General features: G+C 42.5%; 1 protein-coding gene across 5 annotated transcripts in view; it reads right to left on the bottom strand.

The window, feature by feature from the left end:
* Positions 1 to 7095: 7095 nt before the first annotated feature.
* Positions 7096 to 23577, bottom strand: part of PAG1 (phosphoprotein membrane anchor with glycosphingolipid microdomains 1) — a 106525-nt gene continuing 90043 nt past the window's right edge. For all 5 annotated transcript variants that reach the window (XM_042839895.1, XM_042839894.1, XM_042839893.1 and 2 more), the window contains 3 exons: positions 22882 to 23477; positions 17564 to 17623; positions 7096 to 16565 (listed from right to left, as the gene is read on the bottom strand). In XM_042839895.1, the coding sequence (XP_042695829.1) occupies positions 16215 to 16565; positions 17564 to 17623; positions 22882 to 23477 (1007 nt within the window). In that variant the 3' untranslated portion in view covers positions 7096 to 16214. The remainder of the gene's footprint in view (positions 16566 to 17563; positions 17624 to 22881; positions 23478 to 23577) is intronic.

Genomic DNA, 23577 nt, shown 5'->3' with positions numbered 1-23577 from the left:
CTTCGACCACCCCAAGTGTTAAGTACCTGGAGAAATAAAGTTCTTTTGCTATGTCACTGCTAGTTAAGCAGCTCTTACAGCTGAAAACACTGGAAAATGATTCAGTGACAGACCTTTAAAATCAACGTCTCACCGTGGTTAGAAATTTCTCTTTTTTAGACTTAGTAGTAGAGAAGAAAGAAGGGGAGGAATCTATTTCTCTTTCCCATTTGATATTGTCAGGTTGGTAAGCCAGTCGCTTCCTCGAGCAATTTACTGCAGTTCCCTCTTGGAAAGTTTCATCCTCTCTCAAAGCAAAGCATTTTCTTTAGCTTTGCATGGAAGCGGAAAATGTACGCGGAAAGTAAATCGCAGCACAAATAGAAAGGGATATTCCTTTCTGTGACCACTTTCCTGATCACAGTTTACCAAAATGCCATTTGAGTTACTCCACCATTTTTAGGGCCAGCCTCAACATTTCAGATTCAGATGGGAGGCCATTCTGGCAGCAGTGGCTTCCAAGCATTCAGCAACTGCTCTGGAAGAAGCCTGTGTGTCGATCCGAGGGGCAGCTCTTACCTTAACGACAACGGTGTCTATCCCAATAGGAAACTTGCAAGCCACATGAAAACCTTCATTCTCTAGAGCTGTAGTCATGGAACAGATAGAAAACAGAAGCTTAAGATGTGTATATCTACACGATATGCCCTGTTCAGTCCCTGGAGACCACCTGTGGGATACACAGGAGTTCCATCACCACAAGCAACTGCTTTACTGATGCCTGTGCTGGTAGCCCTGGCAGATTCTTATCTTCTGCACCTGCATTGTTCTCTTTTGTGGAACTGGGAAACCTTGTAGAAATGCACTTTCTTTTTTTCCTTCAGATAATGGTTCTTAAATCTTGTTTTTCTTGCAGAAGTGCTGTCAGATGAGGAGACCGCTGGGCCAGCGGGAGTGCCTGAGGTGTGTGATGGATTACACTGCTGAGGAGAGGCTCCGGTGCTGTGCTGTCTCCACCTACGGAGCCTTCACTGAGGATGACATAGGGCACTCCCCGTTACTTAACTTTTCCCTTGTTTCTCTGGTGGAGCCCTGTCACCATGAGACAATGTGCCGCTTAATAATCTCCCACTAAAGTTCAACAAAAAAACATCAGCAAGTTCCAGGTGTACATCAAATGAGCCAGACAGACCATTTGTAGGGCACGTGAAAATACAGTGGAACAAAGCACTTCCATCCACTCTTGGTTCACAGATTTGAGCAGAAAATCAATGTTTTTTGCTATTGCAACCAGTCTCCTTCGGCCCTACAGGCAGCACTCTTAGTCATCTCAGTGGCAGCAGCAGCTGTGACCACAGTGAGCTCAGCAGAGCCAGAGTGAAATCTGGCCAACCACCAGATCCTACCCAGCAACACTGAAATGAGATAAATCTTTTCAATTCCAGATTTTCTCCAATAACACAATAAATCTTTAAACATCAAATGCCAGTAGATACTGAAGTTTTTGAATCCAACCTGAAGTTTGTTATGTTTCCTGTTCTCGTGATGGCATTAGAGCTAGAGATGAGACCTGAGGGGTACTGAGCCAACACTTTGCACACATGTTCCTTTTATTTACGTTGTGGCTTGTTTCTTTAAATTTGGCTGTAAAATTGTGCTTCATGGAAGAAAAGCCTGGCAATGCAAGGAAAATTGTTGTAAACAACCAGAGTGTGCTTTCAGCCTGCATACAATAGATGTGCTAGAACTCAAAATAGCACCACAGAAGACAAACAAAAAAACCCACCACCAACAAAAAAAAACCCCTCAAACTTCAACAAACAATCAGAACAGTGTTTATTTTTAACAGACACCGAGTGTTCTCACTTTCTAGATTAAGACCATCTCCAAAAAGCCTTTGTTATTGCCCAAACCAAATTCAAGTTGGGAAGCATGGTGAATACTTACTTCAATTATAAATATACCACCAAAAACCTAGGGATGGGAACACAAGAAGTTGTTCAAGGTTAAGAGCCTCATCTCCCTTTCGTTTGTCTCTGCTTTTCCAGGTGTAGGAATAGCAGCTTTAATAAACAGCAATAGAAACAAAGTTTCAAAGAGAAACTGAGTGTGAAACTTACAGCTTTTGGCGGCAGTTCTTTCCCTGCTTTTTGAGTTCCTTAACCTTATGCCAAAGTCTTCCTCTTAACACTTGCCAAGGCTATTGAATACTGAAGTCAGTGTTCTGCACTTCATACCCAAACACCCAGAGCTCGGAGATGTGAACAGTACCCTGCCTATCTGCCAGAACACAGCAAGACTGAAGTTTTAATCATGGATTCAGCTCTAGAATCTTAGAAATAAGAATGAATCATGCCCATGTTCTGTTATCCTTCCTTTCTCCTCCCCTCCTAGCTTTTCATCCTATCAGGCACAAACAATAATGTCTTATACCCTGCAGCACCCACCTTCTTCCCCTTTGGGTCAGGAGACACGGCAGTCTCCCTGCATGGCCATGCTGGTCCAGAATTATCTCTGGGACTTGTGCTATCTCTTACGCTTGGTGGACTGAGGTGTACATCCCTGCAGCATAAATACTGCTCACAATAATATGGATAGGACCATAAGTTGTTCACTAGCTCTATTACTAAATGAAAAGGTGCACAGGTGCATGTGGTGTAAACATAAAGTACACTAAAGCCACCTAAACTCGTGGCAGTTAATCAGTTAGCCATCTAAGCTACCTATCCAATATATGAGGAAAGCTACCTGGAGACCCTGAAACCAACATGACAAGGAAAATTCCATCTTCAGCGTGCGCTTGGGAAGAGCATCTGAAGATCTGGACCCTGTGGAGGGCTTTTTAGAGCTAACCAAGCAGCTGCTAAGCAGCAGTAGATCTGGATTACACTTCCAAATTCTGTGTGATTTCCCGATATGCTGATAGTCCTTACTTTGCTTTAGTCTCCAGCCTGACATGCCCCAGATCTACCAAACTGGATCTCTCAAGCTAAGAGCAGGAGCAGTCAAGTTAGCAGCCCCACCCAGTATACATGCGCTTAAGAAAACATGAATGAATACATACATAAAAATCAAGCAGATGTAGGGAAATTCTGGCTGAAAAAAATTCCTGTTGCTCACTCACCTGCCCCAAACTGTGATGAATCAGTGTAGCAGTAGCAAGAACCCCTGTGTGGTATGAAAGCATCCTCATTCCTTTTCCTTTTTTGACAAGGTTTTTTTACAGAGGAACAGGTGAATTAACTGCACTTCAGATGGCATTATTTGTCTTGCCTGGCTTTCAGTGCTATTCAAAGTGAAAGGTACATAAGGAGAGCTTTGAAAAGGAATGCTACATGATATCAAATGTGTGATTCTCTGGACTCTCCCCATTGACACACACACAAACACACACTTACATAAACAAATAAAACCACATAATTATCTCCTTTGTGTGTGGTAATTACCTAATTTGTGGCCTAACCACAGTGCTGGTCCAGAAACACACTAACTCATTCTGCACAGGCTTGCTTGGCTCCAAGGAAGTTTCCTGAGTGGGGCTTGGTGCTGGCGAAGGCTGGGGCAGCTCAGAGCACATTATGCTGTGTCAATGTCAACGTGTGGAAAAGGCAGGCTGAGCTAGGAGGCTCTGACACCAAATCCATTGGAAAGCCCTGTACATGAACCCAAGAAGACCTAGCTGAGATTTGGAAACTGTGCAAACAAACCTTGGGCAATGTGCCATGAGAGACTTTTCCCACTCAATTGCCCAAAGAATATTTTAGTTGCAGATTACTAAGGATAGGATCCTTGTCTTCCCCCTTTTCCATTTAGCGCTCTTTGCACTGTCCCCTAAAGACATGTCACAGACATGAGGCAATTACCATCTTCTAGTCATGTAGCAAACCTTTAAGTGGTATCTAGGCTGCAAAATTTGGAGGGAAAGACATCTCAGATTTACAGCTACCTTCACCTACTTCGTACCATTTCTTGCTATTTTTATGCTCAAAACTCACTGAATCTGTTTTTATGGAAAAAAACAAAAACAAAAACAAAAACAAAGACAACCTAAAACTAAAACAAAAAATACCCCAATGAAACAAACAAACAAACAAACTCAACAAACCTGATCATGCAATTAAGGACGCTGGCAGGAAAATCACAGTACTACTTTTCCACAGGAATCCCCTTATTTGGTGAGGTGGCTGAATGGGATCTGCTTGATAGATGCCATGGGATAAGGGCCTGCAGGGAAGATGGGTCTGAGAAAGCTGATTAGTGTTCTAGAATCACCTACTCCAAGCTGTGCTTCCCAAGCACAAGAAATAAGGCAAAACTGCCAGGAGGCCTGCCTAGTGAACAAGGTGCTCCTGGCCAAACTCAAACACAAGAAGGAACCCCGCAGAAAGCGGAAGCAGAGACAGGTAGCCTGGTAGGGACACTGAGACATTGTGCATGCAGAGACAAAGCTCAACTGGAATTTAATCTAAATGACTCTAACGGAATCAATGGCAACAGGAACAGCTTCTGGCAGTTTAATTAGGGAAAAGACGGGCCTGCTGCTAAAGGTGACATGCCAAAAGCTGAGGTACTGGATGCCACCTTGGCTCAATCTTTGCCAATAAGACTGTCCTTCAGAAATCACAGGACCTGGAGGCAGCTCCTTTCTATTTTGTCCTTTGCTGCTAGAAATAAGCTGCAGGCGAGAGAGGAAAAAGAGCTCTGAATGCTAGCTGGAGTGCTTGCCTTGGAGTGTGTGCTAGGGAAATCTTGGTGCTCTGCTGCTTGACTTGGGATACAAGGTACACACTTCATGTCTCATCATTTCCCAGTATGGGAAATATGGCTTTTGCAGTTCAGACAAACCCTTACAGAGTTTGTATGACAAGTGAAAAATACAATGCTAGCCTGAGGGCTTTGTCCTTGCCAGATTTTAAAGATTAGCTACATAAATGTGGAGCTTGTATGTGCGGCTCAAAGCAAATCACACAAACTTGTGCATAATAGAAATTGTCAAGCACTCTATACACACTGCTGCTAGATCTTTAATTTTTCTTCCTCTCATGGCATTCCTTTGATAATAATGCTCCTTACGATTGCTATGATCTTATTTTATCCTAATAATCCTGAATTACCTTAACTTTTAATGTGATTTGCATTCCACATCTGTCACATCTGTAAATGCACAGGTCTCCACTACTTTGGTCAGTGAGCTCTTTAGCAGGACTGCTTCAGAAGCATCTGTCGTGGCTTTGATACCCTTTCTGGCATTGCAACAGATGCAGAGTTCCCGGTTTCAGCCTGAACTGGCAGTTCTCTGTTCTTGTCTATCAGCCCTTCCACAAAGGCTGCGTGGAAATTCCAGTTGTGTGAGTTATAGTAAGGGTCAGCCCCTTTTGTGAAATAATCAGCTGAGAAGTAGTGATAAAGTACCTCGTCAGCTGAAGTGCTAGGAAGAACAGCCATTCAAGAAAGATCATGCTCCTGCAATTTTTGTCTTTTGAAACAAATCTGTCAGATGCTTTTTATATGAAGTAATGTCAAGTCACTCTTCAGCTCCAACGTTTTCTAGTTCAATACAGGGTGAACTATGAGTGTTTGAGTGTATCCAATTAAAAGCAAATTGACTGTCACACTTCACAGGGAATAATTCTATTTTAAACACCAGGTGTCACTGCAGTATACTCCTGCTTGGTTTCAGCAATGTCAAAGATGAGTGGAGAACAAAGACGGCTCCTACTTTCCTTTCCCAAATGTTTGCATAGCTACAGGGTTAGCTGGAATTGCTCAGCATTTAAACCAGACACATTTAAAGTTTTACACAGTTGTCTTCAAACCTGAAGCTAGCCATTGTAATGTAGCTATTTTATAGCTGAGAGCAATTGGAATTTATATATATGCACGTATGTGTATACATATATGCACTCATACAGATATATATTATATATACATGTTAATTCTTGTCAAGAGAAATACATGTGTGTAATACAGTTCTCTTTACAGAATCATGTATGCATTCTTTAGGTATCAGGTGTTCAGCAAGTTATTTCATCAAAGGATTGCATCTGGTTATGTATTCTGCAGCTTCTTGGTTCATGAAAAAAACATTCACTAAAAAGCAACTTATTAAACTCTCAGATACTGAATTTTTCACATTTTGCTGATTTTCACAAGTCTTCTATTTAACCTACAAGCTTGTATCTTTCAGTATTAAGATATACCAACACAGGTTAAAGAACCATTACCTTGACAGTGATCAGACACTTTTCCTGTGTGAGTGCAATTTTTCAGCCTCCCATCTCAGTATAACTAACCACTGGCTGCACGGTGAATCTTCCTGGAGCTCCCTCATCGGTATTGGGTGGCATTAATTGGGTAAAGCTGCTCTTCTCTCATCTGTAATTGAAGATACTGAGGGTAAGGGCCCAACCTGTGGGGAGACATTGAGTCCCAGCAGGCTGTGCACCACTTGAACCTCATTCTCGAGTGTATGAAGAAGCCTCGCTCCAGTGAAATACTTCAAAGAAGATACTTCCTTGTGTTGTTTAGGTGCAGAACACAGACTTGTGTTATGTATCCAGCTGCAGGCTTGGTTCAGCTGTCTCTGAAATGGTTCAGGATGCTCTGCAAGTATTTCTGCACAAAGGAGAGTATTGCTATTGACAGAGCAGCACTGCTAATGGCTGGAATGTTACCTGAGAGCATCTTCAGCCAAGAAAAAAAGAACTGAAGGCCATAGCTAGTTCAGAAAATAACCCATTAAGCTGGTAATTGCTGCTCTTTAAAAATGCTGAGAGCTATGTAACTTTCACAGGCTCAAGACCAATGTTTTAACCTTCATTAAAGAGCACAGTACCACCTTATTCGAAGGAGCTTCTGCTTTATTCTAAAGGCAATTTAAAATTTGCAGTGCCTGCTTGAATCTTGACAGGATTGTGGCTTTGGGGGCAGGACGGTGCTGCGTAACACAAAGAACACTTAAAAGTTCTCCTGAGATAATGAAATCAGAACAAGCGACAGTCTATCAAATAATGCAGACTTTGGGAGGCAGAAAAGCAAGTGTCTGCAAGGACTAAATAAAGCATTTGTTAAGAAAACAGACAAACGAACAACAGCAAAAAAAGAGGCACAGAATAATAATAATAAAAAAAGACAAATCTTATTTATTGTGTTTTATTCCATCTGGTGACTGGATTTTTATATAGATTTCAGTCCAATCTGTTTTCCCAGGATTTTTTAATTCAACTGATTTCACTGCAATGTAGCATTTCTCATTCAACATAATCGACACGGATTTCCAATCCATTCAAAAGGCATTTGTAAATACATTAACCGGAGAAAATAGCAGAGCCAATTTGAAATGCTTTCAGAGCACGCAGGCCAGAATCTTAAATTTCTTTTTCCCCCCATGTAAAGAAGCAAATATTAGGATACTGCTGTACATAAATGAAAGCTGCATTTTATATCATTGACCTACGTTCTGACTTTTAGATAACGGCCTCATACGTTTCAGTAACACATTTTTTTCTCCTGACATATTTACATAAAACTCATCTACGTTTACTGTAAATAACCATAATAACCTACTGTGCTTTCGGCAGCCAAAAGCTGGGTTGGCTAGAAGTATCAGATGAAGATTCTTTGAATAAGGGTATGACTAAATTACATCAACTTGTGTGTACTCCTACGAAACATCGAAGGGAACGTCACGGCATTTATCACTTTACAAAATGCAACTTAGTGTTGGCTCTGAGCTGCTCTGACAGTAGCATAAGCCCTGCAATTACGGTCAAGCTGCAATTTATGGAGCACACATTCTGCAATACTACAGCATTTTGGTGTCTGCAGTGCAGTTAATAAAACCATATTGATTTCAAAAAGGTAGCAAGCCAAATAACCAATCGTGTAGCAAACAAGGCTCAGCAGTGCCAGCTTGGAAGTCTGCATGCACTGACTCCAGGTTTATATATTACAGTCATTTCATTGAACTGCTCTTGCTACCTTCAGAGCTGAACTGCACAGCTTATTTAACCGTATCCGCTCTGTGAAAGCCAGAGCCAGATCTAATCCTCTCTGTTCAGAAGGTCATGCTGGTTAGAGGATGTCTGAAGTTCTTCTTCAGTGACCAGAAAATCAAATAGCTGTCCTGAAAGCACAATCTGCTGCTAGAACTTTCCTTGAGAGAATATTGCTAGAAAACCACCCTGCTAATAAATACTTTTTCCATTATAAAACAATGGTTAAAATAAACAAGTGCCTGTAATTGCAAATACTTATCCACTATCTTCTAAGTAGGCAATGTTCCATACATTGTGTGCTGAAGCTCCTATAGCACCCAATTTTAAGTGAATTCTACTGAGGCGGGCTTTTAGTAACAGCTATTGGAGATAAATACCTGCAGACCCAACTCTGTGTTTTCTGTTGTTCCTATGGAGGTCGTATCAGTCCACAAAGAAAATTCATTTCACTGAAAATACAAAGAAAAGTACCTAGCACCAAACCAAACATCTCCCAAACTTTTAGGTTCTAATCCTGCACCCTCATTTCATACAAATTATTTTTCAGTGAAATCATTCAGTTTTCACTTTTTTTTTTTTTTTTGGCTGAGAAAGCATCTGTGGAAGTCCAAATCTGCACATGGTTGATGGTACTTAGATGAGTGCCACCAACATTTGCCCACTGGGGATTATCATGGGACAAAAGCACATGCATATACAGTTTATTTTCATTTCGTTTATGCTGCCTGGAGGCTTGCTGAAAGAAAGGGGCACAGAGGACCTGACACTGCCTCTGAGTTGGGGGAGTACTGAGAAAGCAATTCCACCCACCCCTTATGTGACTCTTGGCAACTTCACTGCAATCTCTTCTACTTTTATGAATAGGTTGTCTGCAAGATGGATGCAGCACAAATGACGCTCAGCTATTTTTCCTTTGACCTCTTCCAAGCTGCTACACTAGGAAATACCTGCCCTGCCCTGCCACTAAATGCTCTTCCCTGGGTTTGCAGGCTCACTCTGAGCACACGTTCAGCTCCAAGGCTCAGGCCTGTCAAGCCAAGGACCATTCCTCCTTGTCATCACCACAGAGTTGTCATCACTCCTCAGGTGTCGTCACCACAGGCCTACTGGAAAGCATGAAGGTGGTACATGGGGAGCCACGGGTGATCCAAATGCTCATTCACAGTCAGCAACAGCTGCATGGAACTGCCTGCTGGTAGGATATCCAGAGGAGCTTTGTTCTGTGGCCATTCTCCAGTAGAGTCAGAGGTAAAGACCAAGTTATGTTGTCCTCACACAGGTGAGAAAGGAGGTTGTTGTGCTCTTAGGTGTTTTTTACTAATGCATTTAAATGCTGCAGTAATTCACCTCTTACTGTACATCTTTACCCGTCAGCTGAGTGCTTGCAAGCTGCACAACTTCGGCTGAACTTGAAAGAAAGTGAAGACCTCCACAGAAGTCTGCAAAACAGGATGTGGTTGCCCCAAAATGCATGACTTCAGAGCGTGAGTCCAGGCTTCTACATCCCAGCAGCACATCAGGAAGATCCCACGCAGCACTGCGAAGCAACGCAGCCTCTGTGCCCACTGGACAGTGGCCAGGTACCATATTTCATCAAGGACAAAAGAGAAAACTGACAGAGACGGCTAAGCAAGGCAGGGAGGAGCAGTTACGTAAATAAAATGCAAACCATGCTGAAAGTTAAAATCAGAGCGTCTCTTCATAACATTCAGAAGGCTGAACACCAGTGCTAAAGTAACAAGATTTGTAAGCTTTTAAAACACTTCTCCACTGTTACGAGGTTAAAATTACAAAGTTGGTAACATTATCATGAAGTGAAAGGGAGACATTCTGAAATCCAAAACAAAGCATTTTAAAGTCACAGCTTACTTATGTACTTTGTAAATACATTAAGCATGTTGATTCATTGTCATAAACTATAAGAAATTACACAGCTGCCTTTTAGACCGAACAAAGATCTCATTTTATATTCTGTATAACAAATATTCTAGTTAAAATTAGATGATGAAAATCTATCAGACTGTTTTTATAACAATGAACAAACATCACAAATGAAAGCTGATATTTAGAAATGCGTGCAGCAAAGGAGTAGCACATATAGTTGACAAGCTGCTATGCAGTTAACAGTGAGCATGTTTACCTTTTCACAAACATCTTTATTTTTCAGCACTTTGCTATCACAGAATGACAGAATGTTTGGTTTGGAAGGGCCCTTAAAGACCACCTCATTCCAAGCCCCTGCCGTGGGCAGAGACACCATCCATGAGAATAGGTTGCCCAAAGCTCCATTGTGTCACTGTCCTTCTGGCCAGTTTGAAACTGAAGACTTCCAGAAACCAAACCTCACAGCTTGGCAAATCAAAATGGTAAGATTTATGTCATCCAAACATCAGGCAAGCTAATGCATACATAATATAGTGATAACTCATACCTTTGCTAAGCAAATTGCAGCGCTCAAGCTAGATATATGAGCAGGTCAAAGCAAGTGTAGACCCTGAAGATGTTGTAGTGATTCTGCCTACAACTAATCATATAGAGTTAGGTGAAATGTATCTACGTGGTGAAGACTCTCTCTTGCTGATCTATGGCTTACACATAAAGTAAGTTTAATCAAGTCAACTATAAGAACTTTGCATCAGAAAAAAGCTTTCATCCTTCTGTTATCCCTATGGAAGAGCAGTGTAGGGTACATGATATCCTAATGCAATTGATGGGAAGTAGGCAACTGATTTGTTTAATGCTTTTTGTTGAGGGTATAAGAATGCTGAGCATGGGATCTTTCATATTCACTGAACAAAATGGGGTTCTCTCTCCTTGAAGAAAAGGAACTCACTGCTTTCATCTCTGTGATGCTCCATCCACAGCGCTTGTTCCCAGCATAATCCTCAACAAGTTGGTATCTGGCTGAGTAACAAGGGATAGAAAAATACTTTTCTGTTGTTTGTTTATTTGTTTTAATTTTTGAGGCTGAGATAATTTCTGGCATTGTCTTCAGCCTGGATCATCTCAGAAGATACGCTGCAAATCAACTTCAGCACAAGCCCATAAAGACATATTAATAGCAATTATGCACCCTGCTCCTGGGAAGAGATTTGCTTTTGGAAGTCTTCAGCATGTCACCCCAGAAGCAGCCATCAGATTGAATACCTTTCAGCATTCTAATTCTCCATAGGCTACACACTCACCAAGTTACTTGTGAAGCATACAGCAGCCTTATTAAGGCATGTCCCAACCTAAATAAATAACACTGTTCTGAAATACCTGCTATTAAGTACCAAAGAGCAGAAATCCCTGTTTGGCATTTGGTCCAAATTAAATTGATTGTTGCTGAAATAGAATTCTTATAGTTATTGTGCAAACAAATTTATATACACGCTGAGAGAATAAAGCCCTTCAGCTGGGATCCGTGCTGTTTCCAGCCTCACACTGCACACTGCCACATATCTAACTGCTCTCAGGCCAAGGTGCTCCACCTGAGCGGCTGCTTTTGAACTCTACCACCCAACCTGGGCTTGCTATGCATGACAGTTCTGCACAAGGTGAGCGAGAAACGGAAGCACTGACAGCCATTTGCAAAGCAACACAGTTAATACTAAGTTCTGTGAAGTAGAAAATGCTAGAGAGAACACTCTGTGTCACAGCTTTACATGTCAGCTTTCAGAAAGCACATTGAACCTATTTATCCAGCATTGTATAAAAGCACCATTGAAAGGTTGAACAGAGAGCACCGTGTATACAGAATTTTGATCAAGACAAGCGAGAGGAGCTGTTCAGGGAGCCATGGAGAAGGACAGAGCCCAGAGGAATCCTGGCAAGATGGGTTCCCTGGAGGCACAGTACACGAGGGCCTATGGAACAAGGCAGCTGACCCTCAGCCAGCTGCTTTGTGGGATGGCCCAGCTTTGTGTGACTGATGGACCCGAGCCCCAGCACCCACTCCTCTCTGCAGTTCCCCCACCCTGCAAGGCCTGCTGCATACCAGCAAGCCTGTAACTGATGCCAGTACAAAGACTGAAGCTGCCAATTGTTCACAGTTGATATGGACACAGACCACATCTCCCTGAATACTTACTGTTGAACAACATTGCTTCTTCAAAAGAAGACTGATCATTCTTATTGCAAAGTTAATTATCGTAGCTACATTGCTGGGCTTTCTAGAGGAAGTTTGTGAGAGGCTATTGCTAAACTGAGGCTAATTGAGGTCCAGTGCATTTGATGTGACTGTAAAGCTGTTTCCAACTGTTTCCAAAGCTGTTTCCCCCACAAAAAAAAATGGAGGAAACACTCTTTTTGGTTTTGTGTGAGACACAGTGTGGAAAAAGAGTATGGAAGTTCTTGGTAAAAAAGGCACTATAGCTGATCTAACTGCTGCAATTATGCTCGTGCCCGTGCACAGGTATCCTTAAACAAATGTTTCACTGTGACTGAGAAAGCGATTCTGAACTCGTCGTTGTAGAAAGGGACTGCTGGCTTCAGCGTGTGGCTGGAAGTCCCACAGGAGACAGGTTCAGGGAAGTTCATCCAAACTGCACGTCTTATTTCTTCTACCTGTCCCCAGAAGGGAATCAGAAGTGATCTTTTCAGTAGTGTAAGTACACTGACATTGCGGCTTTACTTGGCTTTACTACACAGAAGTTGAGTTTCTTGAACAGTTATGCTAACAAATGGAGGTAAAGAAATCACCTGTGAAGTTGTCCCAGAAAAGATCATCACGTAACAAATACTTCATTTGGCATGTTGACTTTATTTGGGAATATGATGAAAGTGAAACAAATGGCAATGAAGAGATAAGTAGAAGAAACTCCCCTTTCTTTCCAGTAAAATTCACGTATTTGAAGATTGCTGCTAGGAAAATCTTTCCATGCAGTATACTAGTGAAAAAGAAATATGGCAACAGCAGCCAAAGAGCAGATCTTACTTCTGGCGAGAGGAAACTAAAACAACGGTTTTTTTGACAAGTGATGTAACTATTCATTTCAGAACCTTGAACTAAATTCTAAAATAATTTTTCTTTAGCATTAGACTACATAATGGAGATTGCAGGGATGTAAGTCCTTACTTGCCCTTGTTCAGGAGGTAATTCCCTTCATGGCTCATTGGGTCTGGGGGTGAGGGCAGCCATGCATGCAGCAGCCCAGAGAGCGAGCCTGAGCGGGCTGAGGGTCTGCGGGGCTGTAAGCAAGTCCTCCTGTGGGGAGTTCAGAGGAAACTGGCCTGGCCAGAGCCTGAATGCTGATCACGAACAGATCAGGGATGGCAGCTGGGGCTGAATGCTATAAGGAACAGTGGTTGTATTATCACGTTACCTGCCTGAAGTTGGAGGCTGAGTGGGGAAGCAGACAAAGCATTTCCCAACAGGGGAAAGAAAGGAAAGAACGGGCTGAGCCTCACTGCCCTTCTTCCCATCCAGCAGTCCTGATTCTGCTCTGAAAGAGAATGAATATGAGCAGGCAGGCCCTTTTTCCTTGGACTCACTGATATTGGTGAGGCTTACTTTAAGGGTGATGCTTTATTTTCTCTTTCGCAGCTTAAAATTCTGCAAGCAAGACCTCCAAGTTTTTCTTTGCTACCGTTAATTGCTATTATTTTTTTTATCTTTAAACTGCTGATGAAATTGCATCTGTGAACCTGACAAACCTCACGTTGCTACTATTTCTTCAAAAGCAGTAATCCATATAACAAGAACGATAGTCCTTAACGGATAACTGCATCCTGAGATGTGTGTGGAAACCACAGAGTGGGGTATGGCTCCCACTATGCTGTAGGTGTCAGACTGAGGACAACATACAGAGAGCATGGAGCAAAGAGTAAACACGGAGCCAAGTCTCCAAAGAGTCTCCAAACTCGGCACAGATCTTCTGAAATGCGAGGCATTTTCTCTTTAGCCTGAAACAATGTGAAGCAGAAGGACAGAACAGTCAAAGGCGAACTTCACAAATTCATATTCAAGGGAACATTGACAGGAAAGGAAGACCAAAGTCAGCTTTAAAAAGCACTGCAGTGAGGTGAAAGCAAAGGCTGCAGCTGTGGAAGCACAGCAGCACAATCAAGAACAAGTCAGATGCAGACTGGACTGCATGGCCTCACTCTAAAGAAAAGCCTGGCCCAGGTGTGTCACCTCACTGTGCGTGAGGATGGGCTCCATGATGTCTGTGTTTTTCTGTGGGCATCCAACTGCACTGCTCCTCAAAGCCATGCTCAGTACAGTCAGTGTTCATAAACCACTGCACCTCATCCAGATGTAAGCTTACTTCTAGGAAGCGTGTGTACCTAGAGCTGTGTTCGCCCTTTATAGTACCAAGCACTGTGCACTGGCCAGTGGTCTGAGAAGGACTCAATCTCATGCATCAAACCTCAGTACCAACTGAACCCATGCTAAATACATGCTAGGCTGATACAGAATGAGACAATCCCTGTTTAAATACTGTTCATCTTGCATTAAAATAAACTACCCTTCAAGCACATGCCAATAGTACCTATGTGAAAGTTATGTGAAGGCTACCCAGTCTGGACCACAGTTTATGCCTGTTTACAAAGCACCTGTGTATGTGAGCATACACAGGGACACACAAAAATGTACACATAACTGTGTACAGATGCATATAATATAATGTACATTCTCTACTGTTGGGCTATTCTTGTACTACTGTACCGTTCATTGTACTATTCTTGAAGAAAACAAGAGTATCAGTCCAGTACCTGCTTATTTCATCTCAGCACCGTACTTTGTTTTCAGCAGTTACAGAGAAACTTCATATCTCTGGAAAGACTGTGGTTTTCCAACTGCTTGTCAGAACCCCAGGAAGTTCTTGGTCCCACCAGTTCTGACTCTCCTGCTCCTCCCAGTGAGGAACAAGGATGACCAGTGGCTAACCCACACAAAATACACTCTCCTGCCTTCTTTTTGGCCTTCTGTCAGTGTTCTTTTATACAGACTCCATTATTTTGAGCTTAAAAATAGCAAGGTGTGCTCCACAACCCTGCTTAAGAAGATGTAAAAAAAAAAAAATAAAAAATAGGATTTGTTCTTTTACGTACTTCTAAAATAGGAAAAAGATATAAAGCAAAAACAAATAAAACCCAAAGAAAGGATTCCTCTCATTATATAAAGCAGTAAGTTAACCTACAAAAGCTTTGAAGATGAAAATGTGCTGTAAAAATGAAGAACATCATCCACTCAACACTGTACAGAAATTTTCCTATATAATGCACTAGTCAAACATACTAAAATACTTTAAGTCTTTAAAAAAAGGGCAAAATTCTTCAAAAGATGAGTCAACACTATTAAGGTGAGACTAAACATTATGGTAATATTCATTTGTACAACCTTCTGCAACATGACCAATGCCTTGCATGTGTATGTGCAGGTACATGTTTGCATGTTGGGGGGATAGAGTGAGAATGCTAAGGGTGCTGCTTGCCATTTTAAAACAGTATTTCACAAATAATTAAACAGGAAATCCTAAAAATACCAGTACACATCTCAAATACTGCAAGTACACATTCTACAGCCCCTGATGTGAAAAAAGGAAGGAAGGAAGGAAAGAAGGGAGGAAGGAAGGAAGTGAGGAAGGGAGGAAGGAAGGAAGGGAGGAAGGCAGGGAGGGGGAAAAAGTCAATGGAATTAATTCAAGTACATTTGCATTATGACCCTTGTGACTTGGAGTAACTGTTGCTACTGTTACACTTTAGTTGCAATGACAATGGAATGGGAATTCCGACCCCACCTCAACCCTCACGGTCCTACCAGGCTGAATTAGAGCTCCCCAAGAGATGCTGACACACCTTTCCCAGCCCTCAGAGTCCACCTGACTGAGGCATGGTGGTCTGCAAGTAGCTCAGTGGATTCCCGAACGCAGATGAAAAACGATTCTTGAAGAACACATTGAAGCAACTGACACAAAATAAAATGAAAAGCTAGCTTTGCGTAAAGGCAGTCTTTTTGGTACGTAACCCTATCAGGATGACAAACACAGCGCCCCTTCCTGAATTCTGGCCGTCTAGGAACTAACAATAAAAAGCCAACAATAACAATTAACCTTCCTGTAAGCTTCTGTCCACCGCCCAGAATCACCCACAGATAACACTCGCTGGCTTGAAACGTACACGGCTTCTTCACACCTGTTCTGCACTTAGCTTTGCTCCTCAAAATGAGAAGCGCTTCCCTCTCCTTGTTTCGCATGCTTCTTTGAAACACCAGCAGACAACACAAAGGCTGAAACCCAGATGCCGGAGTAGTTAAAGTCTGGTGACATCCCTGTGGTGCTGCAAGTCCCCTATGCTCTCATAGTCATTCTCTCCCGACAGAGCAATGTGGTTTGTGTGAGGCACAGACAAGGTCCTGTCTTCGTCTTGGCTCACTGCCTGGATAGCTTCGTAGTCGGGCTCCAGCTCCCCGTTGGGCCTGCCTGCCGACTGAGGCACACTGGTAGTACTGAGGGTGTTCTCAAAGTCCTTCACGCTCGCATAGAGGCCGCTGCAAACAGACGGGGACCTCTGAGATGTGATTTCTTGAATACAGGTGTAAGGAGAATCCATTGCCCTGATGGCCTGTCCTGGCTTGCTCACTGAAGAGTACATGGCTGAGATCTGGGAAAAGGAGATGCCCGCTGAGTACTTACACGTTGTAAAACCTGTGTGTCAGTCTGACCCCTCCCACCACCAGCATGTTGACTATTTACTAGACCTGCCAATAGAAACATATCCTTTCTTACAAAACTGCTCGTCTCGCATGCATTTATGCAGCGATTCTTTCCTTCCAGAAATAAAGGCAAATCAGATCCAAGACGAAAAGGACCGGCTTTGTCAGCTCCTGAAAGCCCTCCTATGGTCCTGGAACCAACTTCGGCTAAATGAGGAGACAGCATCAGATTGGTGATCAGCGTTAGCTGCTGGAACGCAGAAGGATGCTCTCAGATCTTGCCTCTTGCATTTTAATAGCAGCAGCTAGCTAACCAAACTCAAAACAGTATTTTTCTGCCCATTTGTATTTCATCCTCTTTTCAGCACTGAATGGCATGAAGCCAGAAGGAGCAGTGTGCTCATCCCTGTGTGGGAGTGCCTCCCCAGCAACAAGCACCAGATCACCCAGCTCACCGCCGGGGCCGTGTTTGCTTTATGTCCAGAGAACACACTTGTAAACTGTAAGGGAGCACTGGACATGATTACATATTATGCAATTTTTGTTTCATTTTTTCATCTTTGTTTCAATCTCTTCAATTAATTTGACCAATAAACACTTAAAATAATATATGTGCTTCAGAGCCCTGAACACTCTGCAGGAGAAAGGTGGAGCACATGTCAAACTCGGAATCCAAACCAAATTGCTGCCCTAACCATCAGCTAGTTGGGACTCCTATTATTTTCTGATTCTTTTTATCAACCTATTGGCCTGATAAAACCACATGCTATAATGCTTCTGATTTCAGGAATGTGGCAGTGTGAATTCTATACAGAAAAACTTAGGCTTCCATTTTCTGTTTAGACAATTTTCACCACAGATTCTGCTTAATCATGCAGAGCTTATGCTAATTTCTGCCTGAAAAAAGGTCTGTAGCTCATTATTGAATTTTATACAAGAAACCTACTTCGTCTTCTGTAAGAGATGGATCTTCCTCTCGAGACTTATAAGACATCGAACTAAGCCTCTGTAAAAAAAAGGAGAAAGAAAAAAAGGCTCATTACCAATCAACAGTGTGATACCTACAATAAAACCCTCACACTACAATCAATACATTGTATTTTATGGTCATTTGCTCACTAGTTCCATTTCACGGAGCTAATTTCCAGCGTACATCTCTGGAGATAACAGCCCTGAGGTTAGTAGAGCTTTTTAATGTATCTACTCTTACGCTGACCTAAAAAGAGCAAATACAATGTAATGCTTAAAACAAACTCTGCTGCGCTGTATCCCTGCCTTCAGACTTCCAATGAAGCAAGAAAGAGTCTGCAAAGGTTTCTGAGCAATTAAAAGTGAGCTACGGTACATCTTCAGGTACGTTCCCAGAATACAAAAGGACTACATGAACTGGTGCCTTCCTTGTGGTAAGTGCCCTTCCTTCAGTAGCTCTGGAAGCACCGCAAGGCAATCGAATCCCTCCACCATGCAGCTGCTGCTCAGAGGTGCCCTCGGCCTCAGAGCCACACATGTGGACACAACCTGCTTCAACTCGGTTTGAAAGGGGAAGCTACATTCTCTGAGGTCTGCCTGGTCCAGCTCATGTGCCAAAGTGACCTAAGAACAGAGGCTTCGTGTAACTTCAAGAATCCAAAGTGGAATGCACAGGGAAAAAAAAGGAAGACAGAAACAAAGAAACATGAAACACTGGAAAAACCATCTGACTATTACAAAACATGTCTGAGGACCTCTACCCTGGCCACCTTCCAGCAGATCTGGGATTCCTCCCCACCACAGCACACCTGCTGGACCTCCTGCTCATGGTGGCTGGGAGGGAGCCTTCAGCACTATTTGCAACAGGCCACGTTTTGGAGTTTTATGCACATTCTCCACCTTGAATATCAGACGCCTTCCAGTGGAGACCAAGATTGAGAAATAGAGTTCCACCATTTTAGCATGGTCACAGAAACATTGCTTCCAGAAATGTATATGAGTTACACAAAACTTTTTCCCTACACGTTTCTTACAGCAAATTCCTTTTTACTTCCACCTTTCTTGGTGCTTTTACTTTTAATCAATTCCAAGCTTCAAGCCCCAGAGATGGGTCTGATGAAGACTTTGAAGTCAACCCTGGGGCTCCTGGCTGCTGACCTGCTTGCTGGTGGACCTGCTCCTCAACCTGGGCTTTGTTTACTCACTGATAAAACAAAAAATAAAAGAAGTTCAAATTCATTTTGGCATAGCCCCTTACTGGATCTGCTACACTACAGCAACTTGGCTTATTCTTTCTTACTTGTAGGATGTTTTCTGTCCAGAGGAGTAGCTGAATATTACCACTGTTATCCACTAAAACAAATGTGTGCGAGCAAAATTCTGCAGTGAAGTCATTTTTTTATTAGAGCATCTGTGGGCACTTCTGCAATTTCCCATCCAGTTCTGAGAAATACCCCCACGTGCTGACAGCCCCGCACTTGTTTTCATACTAAGTAGCATTCTTTCCTCTAAGCACAGAACCCATGACACTGGTCTTGAAGGATTTCACCATGTTGGAAACTGAAAAAAATACCCACTCCTGAACAGTTTGTACCTAGCAATATTATAAATCACATTTGAAACCTCAGTGCAAACACAAGACATCCTTGTTCTCCATCCCTTTTCCTTTAGTTCCTCGACAGCACTGGATTTTGTGTTTGTTGGCTTGGCTATGTTCCTGACTGAGGCACCAGAACAAGGACACCATTCTCCCATGGTGCATTAGCACGAGATGCTTTGCCCATCCTCATGCTGTGCTGGTCTGAAATCAGACGGGCAGCAGCCAAACGCACACACAGAGCATTTCTACCACTCTTCCTGTATTTGCTCAGTCTGGAGAGACTTGGGAGAAAAGAGAGATCTGTGCTGCTTTTTCTGATTAAAAAGAACTTTAGGAAAAGTATTCTGTCCCTCCAGTTTTAATAGAAGAACCACACCCAAGTTTTTCTAGTTTGCAAAGTCCTGTGAGAGGCACTGTGCTACTACATTTGCCTTTCTTCTCCAAAACCTTCCAATGGTATTGTCTGTGCCACAGCCAACAACCAACTCACAGAATGAATTGTCATTTGTTCCTCACCCAGCCCTGGCACTGATCTGTCATCCTGCAACCAACCACTGCCTGCCAGTCCCACACAGGAGAGCCCTGAGAAAGCACTGAGCTCCTTTGGGCCCCGGCAGGGCTGGATCATTTAGCACTATCAGGAGCACACCTCCTGGAAAAGGAAAAAGCACCATGGACTGCCATTTGCATGGGGCTCCTCTTCATGCAGATCATGAACATTATGCTGGAGTGGTCTCTGGTTTGGCACACTGAGTTCTCTCCCAAAGCAAGAAGCAAGAATCATCAAATCATGAAATCATTAAGGTTGGAAAAAACCACTAAGATCATCTAGGCCAGGCATGCCCGAGGATGGTGCAAAAATAAAGCCTCCTATGAAAAAATAATGGCCCACAATGTCAGAGGCGGATGCTGGTGGTGTGGCAGTAGATGATGAATCTTCCCACCAATATTCCATTACATGCTGTTGCCACGCAACTGATGGCAGCAGAGGGGCAGTCTGACACAGTGGCATCTGCATGGAAGTATGAATTAAACAGAAGTGTGGCAATGAATACCTCCACGTGGAAAAAATCGCACTCACTGACATTCACTGATGCTTGCTGAATGTTTGTACAGACCAAACTGCGGATGTGAGCACAGTGAGGAAGTGAGTGGTTTCAGTAGTGGTGACAGTGGGTCACCTCTGCTGATTTTCACAAGCACAGCATGCAGGCTCTTGTTCATCACTCGTGAAAATGGATAGCTAATGGTGGTGACTATGTGGAAAAAATAGTTTTGTAGATAAGAATCTGCTCTATCAAACACTGTTATTGTACTCTTTGTGGCTGTTGTAGTTTCCATGGAAATAAACAGGAGGCATTACTTTTGGAGCAATGCTTGTATACGTGGCCCAGTGCAATTCCTCTTCACTCGATGCAGACCAGGCAAACCAGAAGGTTGGATGCCTATGCTGTAGTCCAGTCATAAAGTAGACACAGCTGTGAAGTCCACCTAACTAAAGTAATTACAAACATAAAGCTTATTTCCATAAACATCTTGTTCCTGGTTGCCACATCAGAAAACACAGGCATCGCAGTGCATCGCTTGAAGAAGCAGAAGAGAGGGAAAAATTATCACCACAACAGCAAAACACTCCTGCAACCACCTCCACTTACAATGCCAACAATAATGACATTTATATATTCAATCAATTACCATTTCCAACTCTGCTGCAGCTGTAGCTCTCAAGGACAGGACAGGCACACGCCTCAATGCATAATGCATGCACCTAGCAGAGGGCTCACCAATGAGCTGATGCTGCCAAGGCTTAACTCAGGATGACATTAGCTCTGAATAAATTTTAATTAGACAAACACCTTTTTTCTGGCACTTAGGGAACTGTATGTGCCATCTCTTGATTAATCCTTCAAAACCTGAACCATTTTAATCAATTCCCAGTCATCGCAGACACCGACATTGTATACACAGTGTGCTGGGAGCTCCCGAGCAGCAAACATGCCTCCTTTGTATCACTGATGGGGAAATACAATGATTTTCTGGAAACTTTTCACACCTAGAAAGGAAAATGTCACTGGTTCTGAGAGCTGTTTCTCTAAAAAATTAATTAGAAATTGCATACGACCTGAATTCGGCAGAGGGGAGTGTTGGTGGATTATGAGCAACACGCTGTATTAATTTACTACTTAACGAGCTTGTTATTTGTAAGAACGTGCACTGAAGAGCCTGAATGAACAATGTTCAGATCTTAAGTCTTCTCTGTATTCACACTGGCTCTCTGGGGTTCTATACACTATACGGTTAAACACAGAATCATAGAATGGTTTGGGTTGGAAAGGACCTTTAAGACCACATCGTTCCAACCCCCTGCTATAGGCAGGGACACCTCCCTCTGCACCAGGCTGCTCAAAGCCTCATCGAGCCTCGCCTTGAATGCTTCCAGGGAGGGGGCATTCTAACATGTATTAAGCACGTATTTTTCTGCCCTCTGCCTGCATTACTGAAGTATGTCGACCACACGGACAACGAGAAGCAAGTAATAACACCTCAGCTCTCCTATCATTTTTCAGGTAAATGTTTATGTTTAAATATCACATCAAATCTCAAGGATTTTTGGAAAGGTTCATCGATATCAGAATCCAGAACTATATTAACCTGCTAAAATAACTTTTTTTTTTTTAAATAGTTACAGATTTTCTAAACCAGTCCTGAAAAATGCAAACTCAACAATTTGTGACAACTCTGTGATTATTTGAAAGGATTCTTAGCACTGATTCTGGTGAAAAAGGAAAATGGGTAAGATCACTGAAAACATCATCGCTGTTTTTCAAGGGGTCTGCCATTAAGGCTGGGAGCAAGAATGAGCTCTAAGAGAACATAATGTTTGGCTGAGTTAAGAGTTATTATGTGTGACAAACAGAACTTGACAAGTACAAAATCTATGGGTTTAGAGAGTTTCTGCAGCCTTTATGGTTGGCTTAATGGGATATTTAATTTAGCACTTCTCTCCTGTGATCCTTTGTACATAGGAATTGCTGAATAGCAGCTACAAGACTGAAAGCAGATTTTACGTTTTACAAGTCTACTACTGCAGTCCCTCTTCGTCTCTTTTGCTGTCCCTATCATTTCATACAGAGGGAGAGCAGATGAGTGGCACTGAGTGGCACAGCAGTCACACAGCGAGGCTGATGTGGCCCAACACAAGAGGCACATCTAAAGCTACAGCATCCACCAAAAATGTCTCAATCCCTCAATCCCCTTTTTGCAGATCCCCTTTTTGCAGATTTAGCTTCTACTAGAAAAAAAAAACAACAAAAAATCAACACAAAACAAAGCTGAGAGTCTGAACAACATACAGCTGTTAACAAAGGCACCAGATACCTACTGTAATAGTACCCACAAATATAATACCATTAAATAATGAAGCAGAGGCTTTCTACGTAATTTCTAGATAATATTTGGGAAAAGCTTTATGAAAAGCATACTGCAAGAGTCCTGCTTATAGGTTCCTATAAAATAAACACATGCCTTTAATACAGAAGCTGTGCTGTGCATTTCCCCATTTTCCTATTATAGTCTTGCCTCGTGTTAAGTGTTTTTTTATTTCTTGGCATTTTTTGCTATTTAAAAAAAATTCCTCAGCCCTGCAAGTTCTCTAGCTATTGTCTAACAGTTGGACATGGTCAAGTGGTACTTACCTTCTCTGGTTTACTTGCTCCTTCTGTCCCTTCTCCTTCATCCACTTCGTTCTCTTGCACATTCTCGTTTTCATCAAGAAGTTTCATGGGCACTGGAGGAGGAAGCTCATCCTCTACATCTGGTGTGCTGTCCAGAGGGCTTTCTGAATTAGCACTCTGGCGACTTTTTTTATTTCGGTCAACAGATGCATATTCTGCTGATTCAATTCTGCACTCAGGAATCTGATCCTGACCTTCGGTAACCATCACTGAAGCCGCTGACTTTCTGTTGCAGCTTCTTTCCATGTTGGCTGCTGCTCCAACATCTTTGATTTCCTTCACGGTTTCATACAAACAGTCTTCAACTATGTTCTCTTGAGAGGAGCTGTCTTTCAAGACTTCATAAGGCCCTTCCATTCCAAGACCTTGATCATTTTCGGCGTTTCTAGCTGAGATGATGGTCTCCATGGTATTGTTAGGGGGAATACTGGGTAGTTCCCGGCTCTGGTGACATTTTAAGGATTTCCCAAGACTATCCTGTTCTAGCAGATCAGAAATAGATGTTTGTACTTCTTCATAAGGCTGGATACAGGCAGTTGTACTGTCCTCTGAGAGCACTACAGAAAATGATTAAAGAAGTATTTAAAACAACTGCATGACTAAGAAAGGCAAATGTGGTTTGGTACTCTCCACATTACTTCAGTTTTATCTCTCATT

Source organism: Centrocercus urophasianus, unplaced genomic scaffold (genome assembly GCF_019232065.1).
Source record: "Centrocercus urophasianus isolate 14NV4802_14NV808 unplaced genomic scaffold, USGS_Curo_1.0 seq_11, whole genome shotgun sequence".
NCBI lineage: Eukaryota > Metazoa > Chordata > Aves > Galliformes > Phasianidae > Centrocercus > Centrocercus urophasianus.
Note: the sequence above shows the minus strand (reverse complement) of the source record. Positions and strands in the feature narration are given on the sequence as shown.